The sequence below is a fragment of the Lutjanus erythropterus genome, chromosome 2 (genome assembly GCF_056507025.1).
Source record: "Lutjanus erythropterus isolate fLutEry1 chromosome 2, fLutEry1.hap2, whole genome shotgun sequence".
In the NCBI taxonomy this organism is placed as follows: domain Eukaryota; kingdom Metazoa; phylum Chordata; class Actinopteri; order Lutjaniformes; family Lutjanidae; genus Lutjanus; species Lutjanus erythropterus.
In genome coordinates this window covers 10,953,453-10,975,044 of record NC_139318.1, presented here as the reverse complement: position 1 = coordinate 10,975,044, position 21,592 = coordinate 10,953,453, and the positions used below count along the sequence as shown (strand labels likewise).

Here is a 21,592-nt window from a genome sequence, read left to right as displayed (position 1 = left end):
CAGGGACATGCACGCTATAAATCAAATAAATGTCATGTATGAAAATACGTGAAAGACTGCAGCCTTTGAGAAATTTTATTTCTCAAATTTTATTTAAAATGTTAATTTAGTAAATCTTCTGCAATAGACACATGCTATGAACAAAAACAAGCTGTGCAGCATATTCATGATCATCTGTCCGTCAACCAACCCCCAGCTGAATGAAATCTGTTTTATGACTCTATGGCATTAACGATCAAGAATGATGGCAGATCAATAATTACACTGGGCATTTTCATTATCATCTCATCAGGCAATCAACTATTATGTGCAATGATCTGGAACTAAACGACATGCCAAATTTGCTTACCAGAATATAAAAAGGAATATATGGGACAAGCTTTCTGAAAATAAATGCTTAAAAAAACACTTACATTAAACACCAAAGATTTAGCATTCAGGAAGAACAGCTCCACTGTTGTGTTCTCCTTCAAGAAGGTGATCTTCTCAATATAAAACCTGTGAAGAGATTTTTTTTGGGGGGGGTCAGCAAGGTTCACTTGAAACAGAATGTCAACGCACAGTGCCTCAGCAGTATTCACAGGCTTTATCATGTTCAATGTATTAGTTTGGCAGTCATGCAGCAAAACTTAAAGTGTGTTCCATCACTGCCACCTGCTGGTTAGGACAAGCCATGGACGCTGAGAAGCTATGAATAACCCAACATGCTTCAACATAGACCTCTGCTGAGTTTAAATTGTAAAACATAACAATTTTAAATCATCAGTATACGTTGTTTTATCTGATAAAGCACACAAATACTCCACGTCCGGCAAGCTTTTGCAGCAAGAGCACTCACCTCACAAGGAACTTGAGCTCCAAAGGCCCCGAAGTCTTGGAGAAGTCATGATCAAGGACTTTACGATCCAGCTGGAGCCAGTTATTCTGGCCGCTGAGCAGGGATACAAGAATAAATCATATGCTGGAAAACTGCTATTGTAATTTTTCTCTCTTTTTCTTTTTCCTCCCCTTAATGCTTCTGTAAAACAAGGATTGGTTCTAATCCAGCCAATCCCTATAATTAAAATTACATGCAATAAAACAAAACATACATACATACTACTAGGACATTGCATTTTTTACTTTAAAATGCCCTTTTTGTTAGGAAATTTACTTACGTGTCATCTATGAAGCACAATCCAAAGTATTCTTTCTCCTTCAGGTTGAAATGAGAGGCCACCAAATCTAACAGCTCACGGGACAACAGCTTGGGCTGGAAGGTTTAGATTAAAGCACAGGGAGTTCAGCTGAGATCATCTGTGTGCTAACTCAAAAGTCATGTGCGAGAAACAAAAATTATTATGGAACGTGGAAAACAAGCATACATGTGGCATTCATATGACATTTCAATTAAAACACTGTGAATTTAAACAGACAAGATCAGTTCGACATGAACAATAAGTGAAATAGGAGTCATCTGTAATAAGATTCGATTTCTTCTCTATGATAATGAATGACATGCATCATGAAATCCTACTCATATTCACTGCATCAGCATAATCTTTGAGGGTATGTGGCATAATTTGTGACATACACTATTAGAGATAAAGGTGCTAACTAGAACCATAAAGGGTTCTTTGGCTCATCTCCATTTTTGGTTCCTGGTAGAACCTTTTATAAAGGTGCCACTTCAAACCTTTTCACAGACGTTTATCTGGAACCCCACAGAAAGGGTTATACTCAGAACCATCTGTGAAAAGACCTCCATAAGAGGTTCTCAGGAGGAAAACTTCTATGGTGTAATACATCCACCCAGAACCCTCCCTTGGGGTTCTACCCAGAATCTTTCCACCTTCTAATGGTGCCACAAAGAACCCACCCAGGGGCTTCTAGTGAGAACTTTTTTATATGCTATGGGTTTCATCTAGAATATACCAAGGTGGTTCTACTGTGAACCAGTTTATATTCCAAGTGAGTCCAAGGATTTCAACAATCCTTGAAGAACTCTTTCTTCCAAAATGGTTCTCAGTGTAACCAGTCTGTCAAAGAAAACCAAACCCTTCCTTCAGTAAAAGGATTCTTCAGAAGTAAATGGTTCTGGTAAAAACATAAAAAGAACCCATCTGAGGGGTTCTACTGAGAACATTTTAGTTTCCAAAAGTTTCATGTAGAACCCACACAAGAGGGTTCTACCAAGACCCCTTTTATATTCCTTGGGTTTTATCTAGACACATTTTATTAGGAACCCTTTTAGATTCCAATGGTTTAATCTACAACCTACTTAGAGAGTTCTACTGAGAACATTTTTGTATCTCTAGGGATTCATGTAGAACCCACCCAGGGGGTGGTACAAAGAATCCTTGACAAAAGAGTTCTTAAAAGATTTCAACAATCTGAAGAGCTCTTTCTTTTGAAAAAGGCCTCTTTGGATGAAAAGAGGTTTTAAAAGAACCCTTAGTCTTACAAAGAATCCTAAACCTTCAATACAGGGTTCTCCAAAAGCAAATGGTTCTGGGTAGAACAACAGCCCTTCAGGAACCCTTATGTCTTAAGTGTGCAGGAGGCGAGCAGAAAGTGTCCCTTACCTGAACCAGCAGCTCCAGCTTCCTGCCGTCCAGGAGGTGAACCTGACACAGACGGCCCTCGGTCATCTGGAGGAAGACAGATAACATGAGTCACGATGCTTCCTGCAAGACCAAACTGTCACAGCTAAAGCTCCGCCTCCACCTGCGCTTCTCCACTGTTTTAGCCCAAGGATAAAGTGTCTGCTTCTCTTTCTCATGTTGAACAGTGACTCACCTCACTGTCATGTTTGTCTTTGTGCTGAGTGAATAGGTAAGAGGAGCCACTAGGCACGACTGCCCATATGGGATCCACGCTGCAAAACATCATCCTTATTAACTTTAAGTGTAAAAAAGGTGATATTTCAGCCATAAATCAGCTCTTTATGCACGCACCATGACTCATAAACAAAGAGCCTGATGCTCTTTTGCCATTAAGTCTCCACACATGCTTTTGTCTTCTCCCCCCGCACATCCTTCCTCTGCATCAACACTGCTCTAATGAAAATCCCTGAAATGTCAACTTCCCACGTTTGGCTTTGCTGTTATAAGCAACAAAACCAAAAGACAATGAAGCCTGGTGCATACTTTAATTGAATTCCCACTGTATTGTTTAAGATGAATGGCTTTAAGATTCATTCTGGTGCAGTCAGCAGAACTGCCTTTCAATGCACGACAAAGTAGAAGTATTACTGTGTGGTGATGAATATTGGTCCATATTTCAGTGTATCATGCTGTTGCCAACATTCAGCCTCATATTCTCATAGTTCAAAATATTTGTAATTGTTTTTGAATAATTTCTGATGGCATGGAGTATACATGTATAATCCATTGGAGTGGTGAAATGTAATCTCAATACTTTAGTAGTCATCATCATAAATAATATAAGAAATTAATGTAGCGTTGTGGACTGCGACATTTTTATTCATGTCCCTGTCTTCATGCAGCAAATGCTCTACACAAGTGTCACCATGAGTTGTACAGCTCAGTGTTCACCCATCTTTACATTTGCAGGACTTATTCACTCAGTCCTTTTGAAAGTCACATTAAGTACAGTGTTCTTATGTTAAAGGAATAGTTCAAAATTTAGGGAAATGCTCTGTATTATTTTCTTACCAGGAGACAGATGAGGAAATTGATGGCACTCTATAGTTGATGGAGAGCTAACATAAGCCATCAAAGTTGGCTAATTTTAGCCACCATAAGCTACAGGTCAAAACCATAGACCGTATATTAAAGTTTCCAGGTCTGAAAAGTGAAGCCATTGTGGAAGTGCCTTAAACATGCATTCTTTGTAGTGACTCAGACTCAGCTGATTTCAAGAAGCAATCTGATTGTGTGTACTCTTATATTTCAACTCTTCCTCTATACAGCATGATGCTCATTTAGTAAATTATGGGCCTATTTGTAGTAAAATAGATCCTCTAGTGTAACACACAAAGTTCATGAAAATCAAACTTCCAAACACGTTTTAATGCAACAAAGGTTGTAACCATTTTGTGCAACCAACAGAAACTTAGATCAAACCATTAAACTACGTAGCATTGATCAAATATGGCTATTTTCTGTAACTGCATTGCCTATTTCTCACTTAAAATGTTTTCAGAAACATATTGTAATGCACTTCAGTGAAAATGTGGCCAGGAAGGCCGCCATTATTTCATACTGAACGGACTAGCCAAATCCAAGTACCACCCGAGTGGAAGTACTGTACATCACCTATCAGCTCCATGGTCCTGTTGGTGCTGTGCATAATCTGGTTGCAAAAACCAAACATGGCGACCCCAATGATGCTGAAGTCGAGGCTTCAAAACAGTCGTCCACAAACCGATGGGCTTACTCACTCAACTTGTCATGCTGGTTTATGAATGACAAGCTTGAAGTCATTTACCAAATATTTTATTGAATACCACACTACCAGCTCACCACACGGGTAAAGGCAAGGTCTGATTAAAGAGGTCTAATATAGTGGAATAAGTCAACATTAAAGCCACTAAATAAATTTTAAAATTCCTGACTATGGCGCCACCCAGTGGAAATACTGAAAATGGAGATACTGGCAGAAAGTGCATTACAATTCCCCTGAGTAGACTAAAAGCAGTGATTTTACCAAGACTGTTTGATTTTTTTTAATATGTTCCATAAGAAAAAATTAAAAAAGATGCTGTGTGATCTTACTGGCTTTAATTGGATGTTTTTCAGTGGTCAGGATTGTACAGAAACAGAAAAAGGGTCTCGTTCATGCTTTAAGAAGATACTATCTTATTCCATCATTCTGTATTATCTCATATTACAGCCTCAGCAGTATTTTACTACTATTTGATCTCAGTAACACTGGGCAGAACCTGAATGCCATGACCATGTGCTCCTGTTGACTGGATGCTGTTTGCTGCTCAGGAATGTGTCCCAGACGCCTTTTATTTCTGTGACTTCAGTGAAAAACATGTGGCCTCCAACTGCTTGGCCTCTTTGGTGGAAACTGAGGATCATGTGCACGTCCAGCGTAGAAGCGGGGCTGGATGACGCCTTCTGGTGTGGTGTTAAACTCCCGTCCACCAGGACATATTGTTCTCTGCACCACAACTGAGATGTCATTTAACTTTTATACTGTACGAGCTACTTTTCCACTTTGTTGTTTCTCTACGCCCCAAACCTCAGTGAGATTTACAGCTCTGCGGGTACAGCTGTAATTCTTAACAAAAGGGTTTCATTTGCAGTCACGCTAACTTGCTATTATACTAACTTCAGATTTCAACACCATGCAAAGTCCTTCTACCGTCCAACTTGAGCTGCACAGCAGGACCCATACAAGCTCCATATCTCAGTGGTCCAGATGAGGCAAGAATCTTTGTTACTGACAAAAAGTATAACAAAAGAAAGAAAATCTCAATGAAAACCACACTGTTGTTGATTTGTCTTGATAGGGAGAATAAACTGTGGATCTTAATTACATGTGTTCCATAGATTAATCTGGGATTAATCACTATAGTAACCCTCTCATGAATTGTTGTGGCTGTCCAGGGCACAACCCTTTCAAGAACCCATTTAAAGAATGCTTCATTGTTGCAGGGCAGTGACATCAAAACATGGAGGAATAGACAAAGGCCTTTAGTTAAGAGTCTGATTTCAACCTCACAGTCAGCCACTGAATTCTAGATTCACCTTCAAAATCTGTGAATAATGTTCCATCACTGTAGAAAACAAACACAAAAGGTATATATTTGTTTTAATTCCTGAGTCCATATGCAATAACATTTTAAGTTGACAGAAGTTCAAAAGACTAAAACTAAAACAAAAAAAAGTTTTCCTGTGAAATAAACGTGATATTAATTCAGTTTTACTTGAGAAAACATCTTCGATAAGCTTAAAATCTTAAATTGAACCAGTAACTCTTGAGTCACACTGACAAACATTACAAACCAACATGATTTCCTTTAAGATTTGCTAAGTTTGAAGTTTATTTTACACAAAGAACTTAACTTTCAGCTGTTCCTGTCAGAACTCATTTTGTCCAACTGCTCCCATTGAATACTAACCTTCATTATGGTTTGCAATGTTAAAATTATTGTGAAAACAAGCAACCAAGACATTCATCATATTTTTTTCTAGATGATAAAAGAGAAGGGGTCTCAGGAGAGTTTGAACTCTCAAACATTGCACGTTGGGAAGTGGGCTAATATACTGATCATGTTTCTTTAGAAAAAACAAGTTGATTGAACTCTGTACAGTACATTCATTCAATTCATCATTTCAAGCCAAAAGACCTAACTTGAATAAATAAGACTTGTATATTTATGTTAAATTAATGAGAAGAGATTAGTTGATTCCACTAAATTCCTGTCTGATTTTTTTTTTACAGTGATATCGCTTCTTTTTCTGTTTCTTCTCAATCTTAATGCTTAACCACTTTCAATAGACTTCATAAAATATTAAATAAATTCTTGAAACACTTCCTATGGGGTATCTTTTGACATGTAGAATATTCACTAGTCGCACTGGCAGAGCTGTGACCGCTGAAGAAAGCGACTTGGGCTTCAGAGCGAGGTCCCCGATGATAAAAAAGAAAAGGTCACGACTCACGACTGTGTCAGAAAGGTCATGCCCCTGAAGCCCTGTCATTATGGGCAGAGGGCCCCGATGGCGCTCTCTTCACATGACCCAACCCAGCCACACTGACCTGGTCGGGCTGAGCTGGGCCCACCCTGCAGCTCTAACCACATCTACAACCCACAACTTCTCCCATTAACCACAGATAACCACCACAAGTTGAGTGGAGCAGACGTAGAATGCTTGTATCCACAGAGGTGAAAAGTAACTATATACTCAAATGCTGTACAAATGAGTATTTAAAAAAATGTGCAAAATGCTCATTGCAGTGCCTCAGAGCCCCAAAAGTCTTGTCTGTGTCTTCAAATTACTTCCTATGTCCATATGTATATGTGCATTATGTGTATCTATCATAAATGACAAAGAAAGGTTTGACATTTTTGCTTGAAGAATGAAACGATTAATCTGTTATCAAAATAGTTGGCAACTAATTTGTGTTATCAGTTAATCAACTAATCATCACAGTTGTAATTCCAGTGGTTGTATGGTTTCGAAGTTAAAAGGGATCTTATACTTGTGTTACTTCTGAGAATTTTTTTCGAAGCAAGAAACTATTTTCTTACATACAAAGAATGTCAGGTGTTGTATGTGCATACCTAAGAAAACGTACCTGAATATGGTAATCTTTTTACCATACACCAGATATGATGATATAATTAGTAACTGTTATGAACAAAACTGTTTTAAACTTAAGTCCCAGGTACCATCTAATACAACAGACATTTCCACATCTCGGTATGCTAGGAAAGAAAGCAAAAAAAGATGAGTACAACCTGAACTCTCTTAAGTTTACACAGAGGACATGCAAGTAGGACGTGTTAACCACACAAACAGTGTTCAGGTGTTCCGGCAGCAACAATACATTTCAAAGACAACTTTGAAAGTTCTCCTCTTCAGCCAGACAGCGAGATCAAACACACGGTCATGCTGCTTTCTAATGACTGCCATATGTGCTGGGAGAGAGGGACCCTTGTTAAAAAAAAAACAGGCTCTGTGACTCATCAAGAGGCAGCCTGTGCCTCCTCACACTCGCACAAATAAACACGTGCATACAATAATGAGCCAGATGAGAAAAACTACTGACTCACTTCACTCGGAGGGAAAGTTGAAGGGAGATTAAAGGTAATGTAAGCCATGAAAATTGAATAGGTAATCAAAGGATTCCATCTGGCACTGGCACAATCATTCACTTAAAACATTCAATAAAAGCTGCGTTATTTGAACTATTTTCTTTATCCTGCCATAGCTCGAGGAGCTGTCGTACCTGGTAGCATTTTCCAATCCTGAACCAGGCTTCTAGGACGCGTCTGCATGGCATCAGCCCACGATTGTACCACCTCCTCAAAGTCTGATGTGCCAGGCTCCAGACAAACTGGCTCCCCGATGCCACCAGGTCTTCCATTCCACGTATGATGCGCACAGCCATGGTTAGCCGCCTTTTCTCCCAGTCTCTGCCTCCACTGATGACACCTCACAGTGTCAGAACCCAGGAGGGGAAAAATGATGGATCTGTCTGCAGGCTACTTTGTTTTGCTTCAGAGCAACAAGCTGAAAGGAGCATCTACACTCCAGCACACGCACACACGGTCTACTGTGTCTCCCCCCCCAGCTGATGTAATGTCAGTGAGAGTCGGCGCTCTGGAGAGGCTGGAGCGGAGCGGCGTGCCTCAGGCTTGGTCCTGGGCCTCGGTCCAAAACACTGCCTCATAGAGTGCAGGGGAGGGCAGGACAGAACCACGAGGCCCCTGCTGCAGAGGCTCCATCTCCCCTCCACATAAACATGCTTGTATACAAACACAAAGTACACGGAAACAAACTCCGGCTGGCCGCTCAACCTCTAAACTCATAAATACTTTCCTCAGTGAGTCACAGTAGAATAATAGTGAAAATGTTTTGTTTTGCTGCTTTGTGATTTTTGTCTTCTGTAAAATACCCTAGTGAGCATCTTCCCATTGAAGCAACCTTGTTCCTGAGCTGGAGAGTTAGTATTTTTACTCAACCTAGCAATATGTACATATTGCGTGTCCAAAAATGAATACAGCAGTTCAATTACTGAGTTGGAGCCATAAACTGTGTGTTAAATAGGTTGAAATCCTATAATCTATAGTCTACAGTTGAAGCTCATTGTTTCCCCTCACCCTCTCCTCCTGTACTCAAGGAGGCTCAGGCAGGCTGCAGGAATGCTGCAGGAGCACAAGACGAGCACAACATTATAATTTAACAATAACAAGTAACGATGAGTCCTGTACAGTAAGATGATCAGCCATTTGTCTGTCAATGTAAAGCTAAGCCCGTTACCCTAAAGACATAGGTCCACGACACACTCTGGAGTTGTAGTTCAGTGGCTGCCTGCCTTACTGCCTGCCAAACTACATTGACATAATGCTTAATTTAACTGTTATAAACATCTAGTCCATCTAAAATATGATTAATTATTTATTACAACTCACAGAAAGACACTTACTCGGCAAACATCAGACATGAATTTTAACTCTTATTAAAGAGACTGATCTTATCAGTCCAGTCCAGAAATTTCAAAGGAGGATACTGCGGCTATAGCGCTGTTATGGCATGTTCTTTTCATCTCTGATTACATATCATGGTCATTTTATGATTTATATATTACAAGTAATCAAACTTAAAAATTAAAATGGTAATTATTTATTTTTTAAAAAGTAATATGCAGTTAAGATAAGCACATCATGTTTTGGCATCATTGTAGAGCGAGGAAAATATCTTAAATGATTTACAGACTGTAACAACAGTCTGCAACGTCTGCTGCTCTGTGATTTTTTTCCTCTGCAAAATCATTTTTCCATTGAAAAATGTTTTAAAAAAAAAAAAAAAAAACTATGGTCACCAGTATAAAGACATTCAAAATTGGTTGACAAAGTTAATTTTGTTACTGACTATTTTAGGACATTGACTGAATGTTCACATTTAGACCATATTTCACTGTGATTTGCAACAATGACATTTTTCATCCGTAACATGCAAATTATTGCCTACCATCACTCTGGACCCTCACTAGGAAACTACATCAAAATTTCTCAGTTAGAAGCCAGAAAAAAATGGCAAACTCCAGTCTCCTGGATGAAACTCCAGTGTTTAACTCACTCATCCACTACACCTTCTTTGTTGTTTTTTATACTTTTGTATACTTCCTCACTGTTGTCATACAAGTACTTACGATTGAGTGTTACATACAGCAAGATCCACTTTTTAAAAATTGTGACACACTAATGTTGTAATGTATGTAAGAAAGAGGTCTACCAACCAGTTTTCAATTTGTTGAAATCCCAGTTGGTGCTCACTGGGAAAGATTACAAAATAAGCACCAAAATACGCTCCCTATCCTGTTTCCTAAGCTGAGACGAATGACTTCATGTTTTATTTTATTGTTTATTTTGAGCTTGTATTTCAATTTCATTGTCTGAAATTGGGTGTGGGAATGGTCACTTTGTCTGGGATGTGGGAGCTGTTTCCTGACAAGACCAGACATCCCCACCCTTTATATTTTGTAGGAACACTAAAAATAATTGGTCCTTGTTTGGATCAGCAGGGATGGTAGTACTGACAGGGCAAAACTAAAAGTGAAACTGCTGGAAAAACGTTTAGGAAGGCTTTGATGTCAAGTGTAGAGGAAAAGTGCTTGTGACTCACAACCAGACGTCTTCCTTTGTACAGCTGCAATTAATAAGCAAATGTCTCACACAAGCTGCCGTACACCTGACTCAGACAAACAAGACAGAGAGTACTGAGAAAAGCAACGCAGGAGAAAAAGAAGAGGGGGAACAGCTCACAGCGGAGACGTGTTGCAGTTCATCTGGAAACAATATCCTGTTGTTTGTTTATGTGACCCCTGTTTCCAAGAACGCTTAAGTGTCCACAGTCAACGTGGAGCTGTTTCATCGGACATGATGACCAGAAGTGTCTCAGACCAGGCACACAGTGACCTCCACATCAACACGGAAAACGGATGTTGACTTAAGCTTGTAGCAGCAGTAGAAGAAGACTTTTTTATCAGTAATTCCGAAAAACATGGTGATGGAAAGTAAATGTTATCTGCCTCATCAACTGTTATTGAGAAGGCAAAGAGTTACAGGCAGTTTCCACTTACAGAACTTTCCATATGCGCCCAGTCATCCTGCATTACAATAAATAATAAACAAAATCCTAGTGGCAACCAGCCATGCATGTAATTACTTCAGTGCAAGGATTAATGCATGTAAGATTAAATCTGCTCTGAAGCACACATGCTGGAAATGAGTATATCAGTTACCACACCTATGCAGGCAGTGAAGTGGCTGCACTGAGCAGTAGCAGGCAGCTGTGACATTTATCTTATATAAAAAATGGGATTGTGAGCGATTCTCAAAGAAGAATATGAATGAATCTTCATCCACGCACAAACAAATCCATGTATTGTGCTATACTCTCAAAGAAACAGTTAAACATTTTGTGCAATAGGCGGTTTTGTGTTCTTAGCAAGAGTAAAGGCCTGAAAATACTCCCTAAAAGACATGTACTGTACGTGGATACCATAGATGCATAGTACTTCTGTTTATACCACTTGGAGGTTGCGTTCCATACATGTGTGGATATTCATTTGTGTGTTGTAGGGTAGTGGCCTCGTGGACAAGCTGCAGAGAAGTCTGTATGGTCACAACAAAGTGGCGGTGCACATGTCAGCACGGAGCCAATGCGTACACCCTCTGATGATGAAATTTACATCACGCAGACCGTGCTGTACTGTACTTAGGGTTGCATAAAGTATAATTTTGCCTTTAGATGAGAAGACTGATTGATCTCTGTGTATTGAATTTAGAGCCTGCAGACAGTCGGGCTGGAATCGGTAATGATAGAAACCTTGGCTTCGAGCCCTTGTAGACAGTTAGTTTAGTTAATCATGATGAAAGGACACAGGGAAACAGCCCGGCTCTACTCAAAGGTAAAAGAAATTCACCTACCAGTACCTCTGTATCTCACTAGTTAACATAGTATACTTTGTGCAGTAACTTCTTGGAGTCTTCCTGTCACAGTGATGTTGCCAGACAACTAGCAGAGACTCCAGGAGATGACTAAAAATAGTGCACACTGACACTACATGTTTTATTTGGCCTCTCTGCATGGCCAAAACCTGTGATTTTTATGCTAACACTACACAACCATGATGTGGGTGAAAAATAACAATAAGGTTTATTAAAACAAGATGATAGCATACTTAAAAAATGTTGACAAATCTACAATAAGAAGAAAAAAAGAAAAGTGGTTTGTCAGTTCTGCAGTGAAGTTCAGTCTTATATTACAGCAGTCTCAAGATCACAGTACCAACATGTAGCGCACGCTCATGAACACGCTTATATTTTTGGTGAGCTGAACTGGTTGGTTTGCAACTGATAAACGTGAACATGATGAGAGAGAAAACAATGCTCACGTCATTATTTGATGCAAAAAAAAGTGTGATGCAATTTTGTAGCAGAGCGAGAGTGCGTATATGGACCGAAGTGTTGACGTGACATGAAAACTTTATTTGATCAGACCGTGGAGCTGCTCAAACTGAAAGACACTGACAAAAATTTCTGACTTATCAGAAATCCAACCAGTGATCTTAGAGCCAGATCATTGATCACTCAGGTGTCATGACCTCCCCTCAAATTTCACGTCAAATGACAACAAATGAGTATATATTGATTCTACTAAAATCAGACAAGTATAAAATCAGACTTCATCTGTACTGTGTCCACCAAACTTTAGAAGGCTGGCAGGCTAGCTATTTCCCCCATTTCTAGTCTTTGTGCTAAACTAATGAGCGTGATATTAGCCTTCTCATCTAACTCCCAGAAAGAGAGAAAATAAGCATATTTTCTTTTGACTAAATGGAACATTATTCCCAAGCTTTCTATGGTTGGCAGTGAATCTCCTCATATCCACTTTATTTTAAATACAATAGGAATATACAAGAATAATAATGCACAGTATTTAACTAGAAATACAGCTGTAATACTGACACTCGCTCTTACTGTACCATCCAAGGAGAAACAATTTCATTTCTCTCCTGTCATTTAGAGCCTTTTTGTAGTGTAAAAAAATCTAACAGGATTAAATACTATTGATGCTGTAATCCACCACAGTAAGAACTGGATGGATCTATTTCTGGAAGGCAGGATTCATCATCAGAGACCCATTTCGAAGGTATAGATGTACCGTAACCAGCTAACCATGATAAACACGGACAGATGCGTGGGGCCACAGCTGCCTGAAGCAACAGCGGGCGAGACAGCCAAACATATGGTGGACACAAGCCGCTGTTGATCACACACATGATCGCCACGTGTGCGGAGAGCACCGTGTTCTGGTCCATGTAATGTTAATAAATATAGAGTTGATGATGCCTGTGACTGAACAATGTTTCATCATAAAGAAATCTGTAAAAATACCTGACAACATTCCACAATCAAGGCAGGTTTAATTTGGAAATATACAAACAGATTTAAACATAGTCTATGCAGTGTAGTCAAACAAAGAAATACAAAGATATTTCAATGTAAGGGCATGCAGGCATTGTTTCTAGAGCCACGCACACATCTTGTGAACACACACACACACATTCACACATATGCCAAATGCCTGCAGGCGGCAGATAATCCCAGTTGATTTCCACGCTCTATACTGAGGTTTCGGTGGGGTGAAGACATAGGAAGGGGCAACAACCTCCCCTAGAATCAATCAGTGGGAGTCTAGGCTCAGAGAGGGCATCCCAGGGGAAAGTGGGAATTAACTGTCTGCGCTAACTCTGAGAGACGCACAATAAGCAGTTTATCTGATCCTGAAGTAGGCCGTCTACAAGTGTCCATGTCTCAGCACTCTCTTAGGCATCCTAATAAGAGCTACATGTCTTTATTGAATACATCCTCATTATAAACCCTCATTAACTGATTTTTGGCACTTGGGGACAGTGGAATAACACACCTAATGTATTATGTGTTAGCTAACAGCCACGTGTTTATATTCAGCAGACACATAACAACATTAGCATTCAGTTAGCACTGCGTTTTTGTTTACAATGCAGGTCCAATATTCACTCTTCTTTTAGCTCTGCTTTGGTTGCTACCAAGTCTGGAAGGAAATCGTTAGCAGCTAGATTCTCTTCTGTGGTCACATAGTCCGCTGGTAACTTCGTCTGTTGAATTAACAGGAATAATGAGGTCGGTGAAAGTGAACCGTAAGAGTAAAGACTGCATATCAAGCAGACAGTCAGTCAGTCTTATTTCTAGCCCGCTCAGGACTGTAACCCCAATATTCAGTCTCCTTTTAGTTCTGTTTTGGTTTATCAGAGCTTTTTTGCTTCAAATAAACTCTAATAAAAAGGTTTTTGCTGCATCTGGTGGGGGGGAGATTGAACCAAAACAGTGAGTCTGTTCACACTCCCAACACATCACATAACTCAACAATATGCTTTAAACTGTAACATTGTAGGAACCCCTCTAGCAAGCAAGGAAGTTGGTGAAGAAGATCTGTGCTCCTGTACCGTGTGAAACAAATGGTCAACAAAACTTAAGTTACATCAGATATGTTGACTTACGCAAGTTACATTATGTATGTTAACATATGTAACTAGTGTACTTAAACTAAAACATATTTTTCTTAACCTTACTCAGTAGTTATATTGCCTAAACCTAACCTAGTGGTTTTTGTGCCTTAATTTCAAAAGTTTACGTTGACTGCTAAGTTGACCATGGAGTCCTACATGTCCAAAACTGATGCTATAGCATCTTAGTTTGAAGCGTAGGCCCAGGGCCACTGACCAAGCTGCTGTATTTAATGAGTTGGGAGTAAGAGTGTGTTGAAACAGTACCTATGTGGGTCTTTAGACAAAACAATGAGCTGAAATGCTTCGTAGCCCTGAGGGGGACTGCTAAGTCAGGTGATAATTCTATGTAGGTCACTATGAATAACTCTTTCACATTAGACATAGTCATTTAATCCTATTATAATGACAGCATTGATTATAGTAACTTTAAACTCTATTTACTTTTTTAAAGCAACTACAAAGAACTTTAATATTGTTTTGATATTTGAGGCCATAACCACAACATATAACATAAAAAATGTAATTATCTATATAAAAATCTTCACCTGTTTCTTTTTAACAGGCTAATGTGCTCACTGTCACTTTGACTGGGAAATATAAACACACTTATTTCATCTGATTCCCTGGACAATCTGACCTGGTGGTGGCCATAAAGAAAAACGATATAGGAATATATCTTCTAGCTGACAAGTTTGTGTGCTTATGTAGGTCATATACAGGCATCAGCATTAAGATGAGACTGTTTCTTAACCATTTAAAAATTCCTTATAGTAGCTTTAAACTACATTAAATAATCAACATAATATCCTCAAAATGATTACATACAGTTCTTTGTCTCCTGGGTGACTTCACATTGTCAATTTTATGCTGAAATGTAATGTGTAAAGTGTAATGTGTACTGTATAGATATGTCAGCTATATCGGAGGAAAGTGATACTCAGAATAATATCTTTTCACAGGCAATATCTACTGTCCATGTAACTCATTATACATGACTGCTGTCTCCCAGTCTCCACCTCCCCCTGTCTCCAGCCTGGCACCATGGCCGTAAACACCATGACCTCACGACACGGTCCGTCACCCTCTCTGATGTCACTCCAGTTTCACTCCATTTCTCTACACAAGTCATGTGCTACACACAATACCGTGCTCACTTAAAGGCTCATTCTTCTCAAGCTGTTGTTATACCTCCCCCCCTGAGGGTGAGTACAATCAATTGTTGCAGCAGTGGCTGACATACTTAGTGTTCACGCTGTAGTGCTCATTTATAGCCAGCAGATGGGGAAATTGGGTGTCTCACACAACCTCCGGGGACAAAAAATGGGAAATACATTTGATGCTGGAAATTGTTTGGGAAATTATATGTCTGGAGGGGTTTCCTATTATCTTTAATCCAATGTCATGCCCTTTTTCCTAATATAAGGGCCTCATTTCACTTATGATGCCTGGATTGAAAGTTTAATAAGAATACAGACAGGCAAGCTGTTACAATTTAGCCCACACTGCTTTTTTCAGTCCCAGAAGTTGAGTATTAATAGGCCTGAATCTGTTGAGAATACAAGGCAGGGCATGACAGGGGCAGCCGCGCTGCCAAGATCATCACAGTTCCCTATCCCTGGGCTCATTTCAACATGGGATGGCAATTACCTTGTACAGTAAGTGGTAGATTAATTATCTAAAAGGGTGAGGCCTCGGAGTGAACGTAACAGAGCCCGAGTGGGGCAGGGAAACAGCTGTCATCCACACGGGCCTACAGCTGACGAGCCGTGCCACATACTGAGACCGCAGCTGACGCGCTGAATGGAAGACATTCTGTGTGGTACGCCTGGCACACCGCATAACACACACACACACACGCAGGATTGTTCACTCCCAGTTATAAAGTCCTTGCCTCGCAGGACCCTGGCTGCACGCCTGTCAAGCTTCCTGACCGTCACTTGTGCTTAGAAATGGAGCAGGTGGACACAGCTGTCAGAAGTCATGATACCGGATAGGAGGATGATTTGTAGTCATACATCATACATGAATAGATTAAGTTCATAAAACATGAACGAGAGCCATCTCTGGTCATGCGTAGAGCATGACCCACCTTCTAATGGGCTACACTGTCGCATTCCTCATGAACACTGTAAAAAATCATACAGGAGTATAGTGGAATCAACCAATCTTTTCTCATTAGCTTAACAGAAATAAACAACTTTTATTTATTCAAATGAATTGAACATAAAAATTAGTTTTTATTTTCAGAACACAGTAATGAGAATTTAAAAATATGAGTTCCTCTAACTTAAAGCCTTTTAACTTGAAATGATCATTTGAATTTGAATTGAATTTTCAATGCTTTTCATATGTAGATCTAGAAAAAAAATGACTGGTTTTGCTCGCAGCCAATCACTGCAAGCGTAAAGGAAAAAGGTATCGAATGAAGTACTCCACTGGCGTGGGTATCACTTTAAGGGTACTGATATTGGTACTGCTATCATAATTTTTTAAACAATACCCAGCCCTAACTATGAACCTTTTTTGTCATTATTTGGGGGTCTGAAAATTAAATTATTTTAATTGAAAATATAGAAATATTAACCATTATTCACTTTCACCTCACTTTTGTTTACTCAATAATTTTTAAATACATTTTTTGAGGTTTCTAAAAACATTTTTGACTTAATCTGAAGAAGAAAAGGAAATGATGTCAACAAAAGATTGTTAGTTTAACTTTGTTTTAAACCTTAAGTGTCTGAGTTGGCCTTAAAATCTGCAAATCTATTGCAGTAAGTTGCCTTGAAATTTTGAGATTTCTCAACTTTTTTGTTTCTACAGTGTAATTGTTTTCACACGATCAGGTTGAATACTAAATTCAGTCCCTGCCCCAACAGTCCTTTCAAAATGTTTGTACAGTTAGTCAGTGCAGCTGAAGAGTTGTTGGTTCAACTTAATATTTTCAGCTTATTGAACATGTTTTCTCAAATACAACTGAATTAGAATCATATTACTGACATAATATCAGACATCTCATTAACTTTGTATGTATTTTTACTGTATTTTATTTTTTTAGAGACTTGTTGAAGAGATGACCACTAGAGGAGCACAGGCAGCTCACCACACAACTCCTGGAGAGGCAGCCAGGACTACAGTTTGACACCCGGAAGTGATGCACACTGATAATAGTGACACCTGCAATATAAACTGTAATTTACACAAACAGTCTTGGTCATCCCTGTCAATTTTGACAATACAAGGAGAAACGCTGGCATACAATCATAAACTTGCAGCTTTTAGTGTGCAAACAGACGAACATTTGGGAAACTTCGCATCTTCATCAGAGCTGACTTGGATAAAGACAGAAGAAGCTGAGAAAACATTTGTCTGTTTGGACACTAAAAACTGTGAGCTTATGGAGGTTATCGCTGTGCTCCAGCTCTTTCATCCTGTGGTCCTCCCTGAGAAGTAAACTCATTCAGCTCTTTGCTGTTGGGAGAAGCACAATGAACTTCTGTCTGGATCATTACAAATCAGCAGCTGCACTGAGAGTTGGTCCTGTTGAAGACATGTTAAAGTTGGCATGCTATTTTATTGTTTTTATACAGTTTGGTCAAAATAATATTTCACTAAGAATATGACTTACAGGTATAAGTAAAAAAAAAAAAAAAAATTACAGTGTATGAGTATCCAAAACAATAAAATGCCTTCTGTCTGTTTTATCCTTTGTTTTTTCTGTACTAGACACATTCTTTGACAGCATTAAATCCACACAAAAGAAACAAATTTTAAAATATGTCTACCCATAAAGCCTTCAGATTTGACAACGTTGCTAATAAATGAGAGGCTGCCATTATACATCTTGACAGAAATTGTCACTGCATCTGTTTAAAAAACCACAAGACATCTTAATTACAGCCAATTAACACCATGTGATAAAGCTCCATTTGGCGAATGAATGGCAAGACAGAAAAGCTTTTTTGGTTGCGTTTAGGCAGTACAGTCAAGCCCAGCTTTGTGTGGCCAGGCAGGGGGTTGAAAAAAGAAAAGAGGGCAGAGAAAGAGGCGAGAGGCTGGGGGCTTCAGGCTGCCGCCATCTACCTATCAGCTTGTCAGTTGGGTCTGGGGATTTGGGGCCAGATCCTCTTGCTGTATACGGGACGACGCTCGGGGGCTCGCTGGAGGCCACAGGCCATGACGAACCATGTGCGTGTATAAACCAGATGCTACGAAGAGGAGGAGGTCAGGGCGGGGGAAGCGTGCGGGGGGCAGAGGCCACAGTGTCAGCCAGCAGCTCCACACACAGACTCTGCCGCGACAAAATGTTGCCCCGAGGGACTGTGGCTGCCCAGATTTGCCCAGACATTTCTTAGAAGGAGCATAAAGAGCCAGTGTCATTAGCTTTCAATATCATAGCAAAGTGATGGGAAATATGAATGGCCACTGTTGACATCTCCACAGGCGTCCAAATGAAACAAAGAGAAAGAAAGAGAGATGAAGCAGAGGAGGGGGAGGGGACTAGACACCACCAGTGAGGGGCCATAATGAGCCTTGAGGCGATGGAGGGGGCGACATTATTACAGGGAGAAAAAAAAAACTACAGACTCATTTTAAATTGTTTGGCTTCTGAAGTGTAATAAACTGATATCCTGTCTGCAAAAAGATATATGAAGAGGGGCTCAGGTAAAACTGAGTTGCCAAGAAAGAGATATTTAAAAAACATTCCCATGTTTATGTTTTATGGCTGATATAATTTATCTGTCATGTAAGATACCATCACAGTTCACTCATAGTTCACTGTGAACAACAACAGCACAAAGCTGTTTTCATTCAGAGCTGCTGGGAAGTAGACTGTAAATGTATATGAATTACAAGCCTTGTAGGGAAAATCTAAATAAATCAGCATCATCATCTGTTCAATTTCCATCCGTAACGGTGAATCATGCTCAAGGGAGCATGTGGGGGGAAGCAGGAAAAGGTCACACAGTTCATATTAAAGGAGAAATATGTAATATATTTACTGTGCTAAATCCTAAAATGACCATATGTCATAAGCGAATAAAGAAACATGCTAATTGGAAACACCAGATTCTCCGACAACAATGCCACAGCCAGTAAGATCTCTTTTGAAATTTCCTTTCTTGTGCGAACGTCTGTTTTTGTTTTGGCCGCAGTGTCTGTTTCACATTTATTAACTTTACATGGAGCTAAAATTCATACCGAATATTCCCCAAATGAATGTCTGGAGAGAGTCTGTCAGGCAGTAAGGCAGGCAGTGTGTTTATTTGGAGCAGTGGGCTTTCGTTTTCGGGATAACAGGTTGACGTTTGACAAACAGGTGATCGAGTGTACTATTTGTACTATCTCCAACTCGCTATTTGGTCTGCAGTATTAATTTCGGAACACTAGGCTCATACATATTTTACCTTTCAGCATCTTAACAAACTAGTTTAAAAGCCATACAACATACAACAATCTGATTTTAGGACTGAAGAAGTTGTCTAACACCAATATTAACCTAGTTTAAACAGAAATCAGGAATTGTGCCTCTAACACATCAAGTCATGCCTCAACCTCATGGCTCCCTTCAGTTAGAACAAATACATTTATTGTATAGACACACAGAAGTGTCTAAATCAATTATGCAGCTGATATCTGCATTTAGATGATGTACAGTAATGAGACCCTCTGGCTTATCACTCCCAATCCAATTTACCAACTAGATAATCAGATCAGTTACATGGCCTTAACACATGTCTGAGAAATGAGACAACTGATCCAGTTATTGTGTGTTAAAAACTGCACTCTATGAGCCACTGTGCTGTACAGACACACTATAGAACCTGTGCAGCACGACTAGACATCACTTTGAAACCAAAAGTGTAAAAGCTGTCAAGCCACCAGTATGACAGAAAACCTCTATTTTTGTCCTGCTGTATAAACACAAAAGCTCTCGATGGGCTGAAAGCTCTCAGAGGCTCCAGCTCTGTCAGAGTGATTTCAAGAGGTGCTGTGGATTGAAGGGAGAGTGAGTTCACTGGGAGTCAAGTGGGGATTTTACCAGTGGGCTAGGTCGAGTTTGTAGAGCAAAGAGCCTCAAAACAGGGCATCTGTTCTGCTTTACTGCTGCTCGACCATCCAATACTTTTATTGTTGCTACACCATCGCATATTCTGAAACAGCTGCTACGCTGCAGATGGAAAACACGTCTCAGTGCTCTTCAATATTTAATTGGTTAGAAAAGACACCACATGTGAGCAAATTAAGTTTTTAACTGTACAAATATTCTCAGAGGAAGACTTGCTGTGGCGGCAGAAAAAGCCTCACTGGCTGACCTCAAATGACAAAGACAAAGAACACAGGGATTATGGTAAACTAAGAGGCAAAGATCCAAAAAATGTGGCAACAATGAAAAGAAATCTCCAGATCAGGCGGCATATTGAAATTTAAAGCTGCAATAATCAATATTTTTACATCTGCAAAGGTTTAAAGGATTATTTAAAGGACTGCACCATTCAAACGCACAGAGAATTACTGTTAAATTAACAACTAGACAGTGAAAAAAATGACAATCTAGCTAGCAGAAAAAAGCAGTATTTTGTTTGGAGTTGGAGGAGATTGCCACAGAGCTAAAATGAGAAAGAATATTGAACTTAAAATCATCAGACGGACAGAACAACAGCAAATGAATGCAATGGTATACACTGCTATAATGTAATGGAGCATTTTAGAATACTTCACTACATCAAGCAGCTATCTTCAGCTAAAGAAAACTGCCTGACACCAAAAATTAGCAACTAGACGGTGAAAAAAGTGAACAATCTATCTAGCAGCAAAAAAACATCATTTTGTTCAGATTTGGTGGAGACCAAAGCAGAGCTAAAAGGAGATTAAATATTGGATTTAAATTCATCAGATGAAGAACAAAACATCCCAACTAAAGGAATAAAAAATATTGCTTTGTGTATACAGAATTGCAAATAAGTGTTTGCCAGTGTCCTGCATTTCAAATGAATGCACTGCATTGATGTGTGTCAATGTTATGTTCACAGCTTTTACAGCTGCCCACAGATGTCAGGAAAAAAAAACTTCTGTTATCTACTGAAAATGAAATATTTTATTTAATACCTTGCTTTGTGTTGTGTAATTACTGATGCTCTTTGATAACAGAGGCGGCCTTACTGTGGTTTGAGACCGTCCAGATCATTGTTTCCCACATGCACTGTAAGAGCTGAATCTGTGTGGAATTAGTATTACCAGGGGATGTCAGTAATTTCATTTTCGCCATTCTCACAGATCATCAGTCATCTGGACAGTTAACTAAATTACAGGAGGTCCATGCTATTCAAAGGACGTTCCACATAATGTCAGC

The 21,592-nt window shown here is 39.5% G+C and overlaps 1 protein-coding gene across 1 annotated transcript in view; it reads right to left on the bottom strand.

Annotated features, from left to right (window-relative positions):
* Window positions 1-21,592, bottom strand: part of frmd4ba (FERM domain containing 4Ba) — a 62,033-nt gene that overhangs the window by 29,181 nt on the left and 11,260 nt on the right. The window contains 4 exon segments of the mRNA XM_084727844.1: window positions 414-498; window positions 839-931; window positions 1,158-1,252; window positions 2,565-2,630. Coding sequence (XP_084583970.1) covers window positions 414-498; window positions 839-931; window positions 1,158-1,252; window positions 2,565-2,630 — 339 coding nt within the window.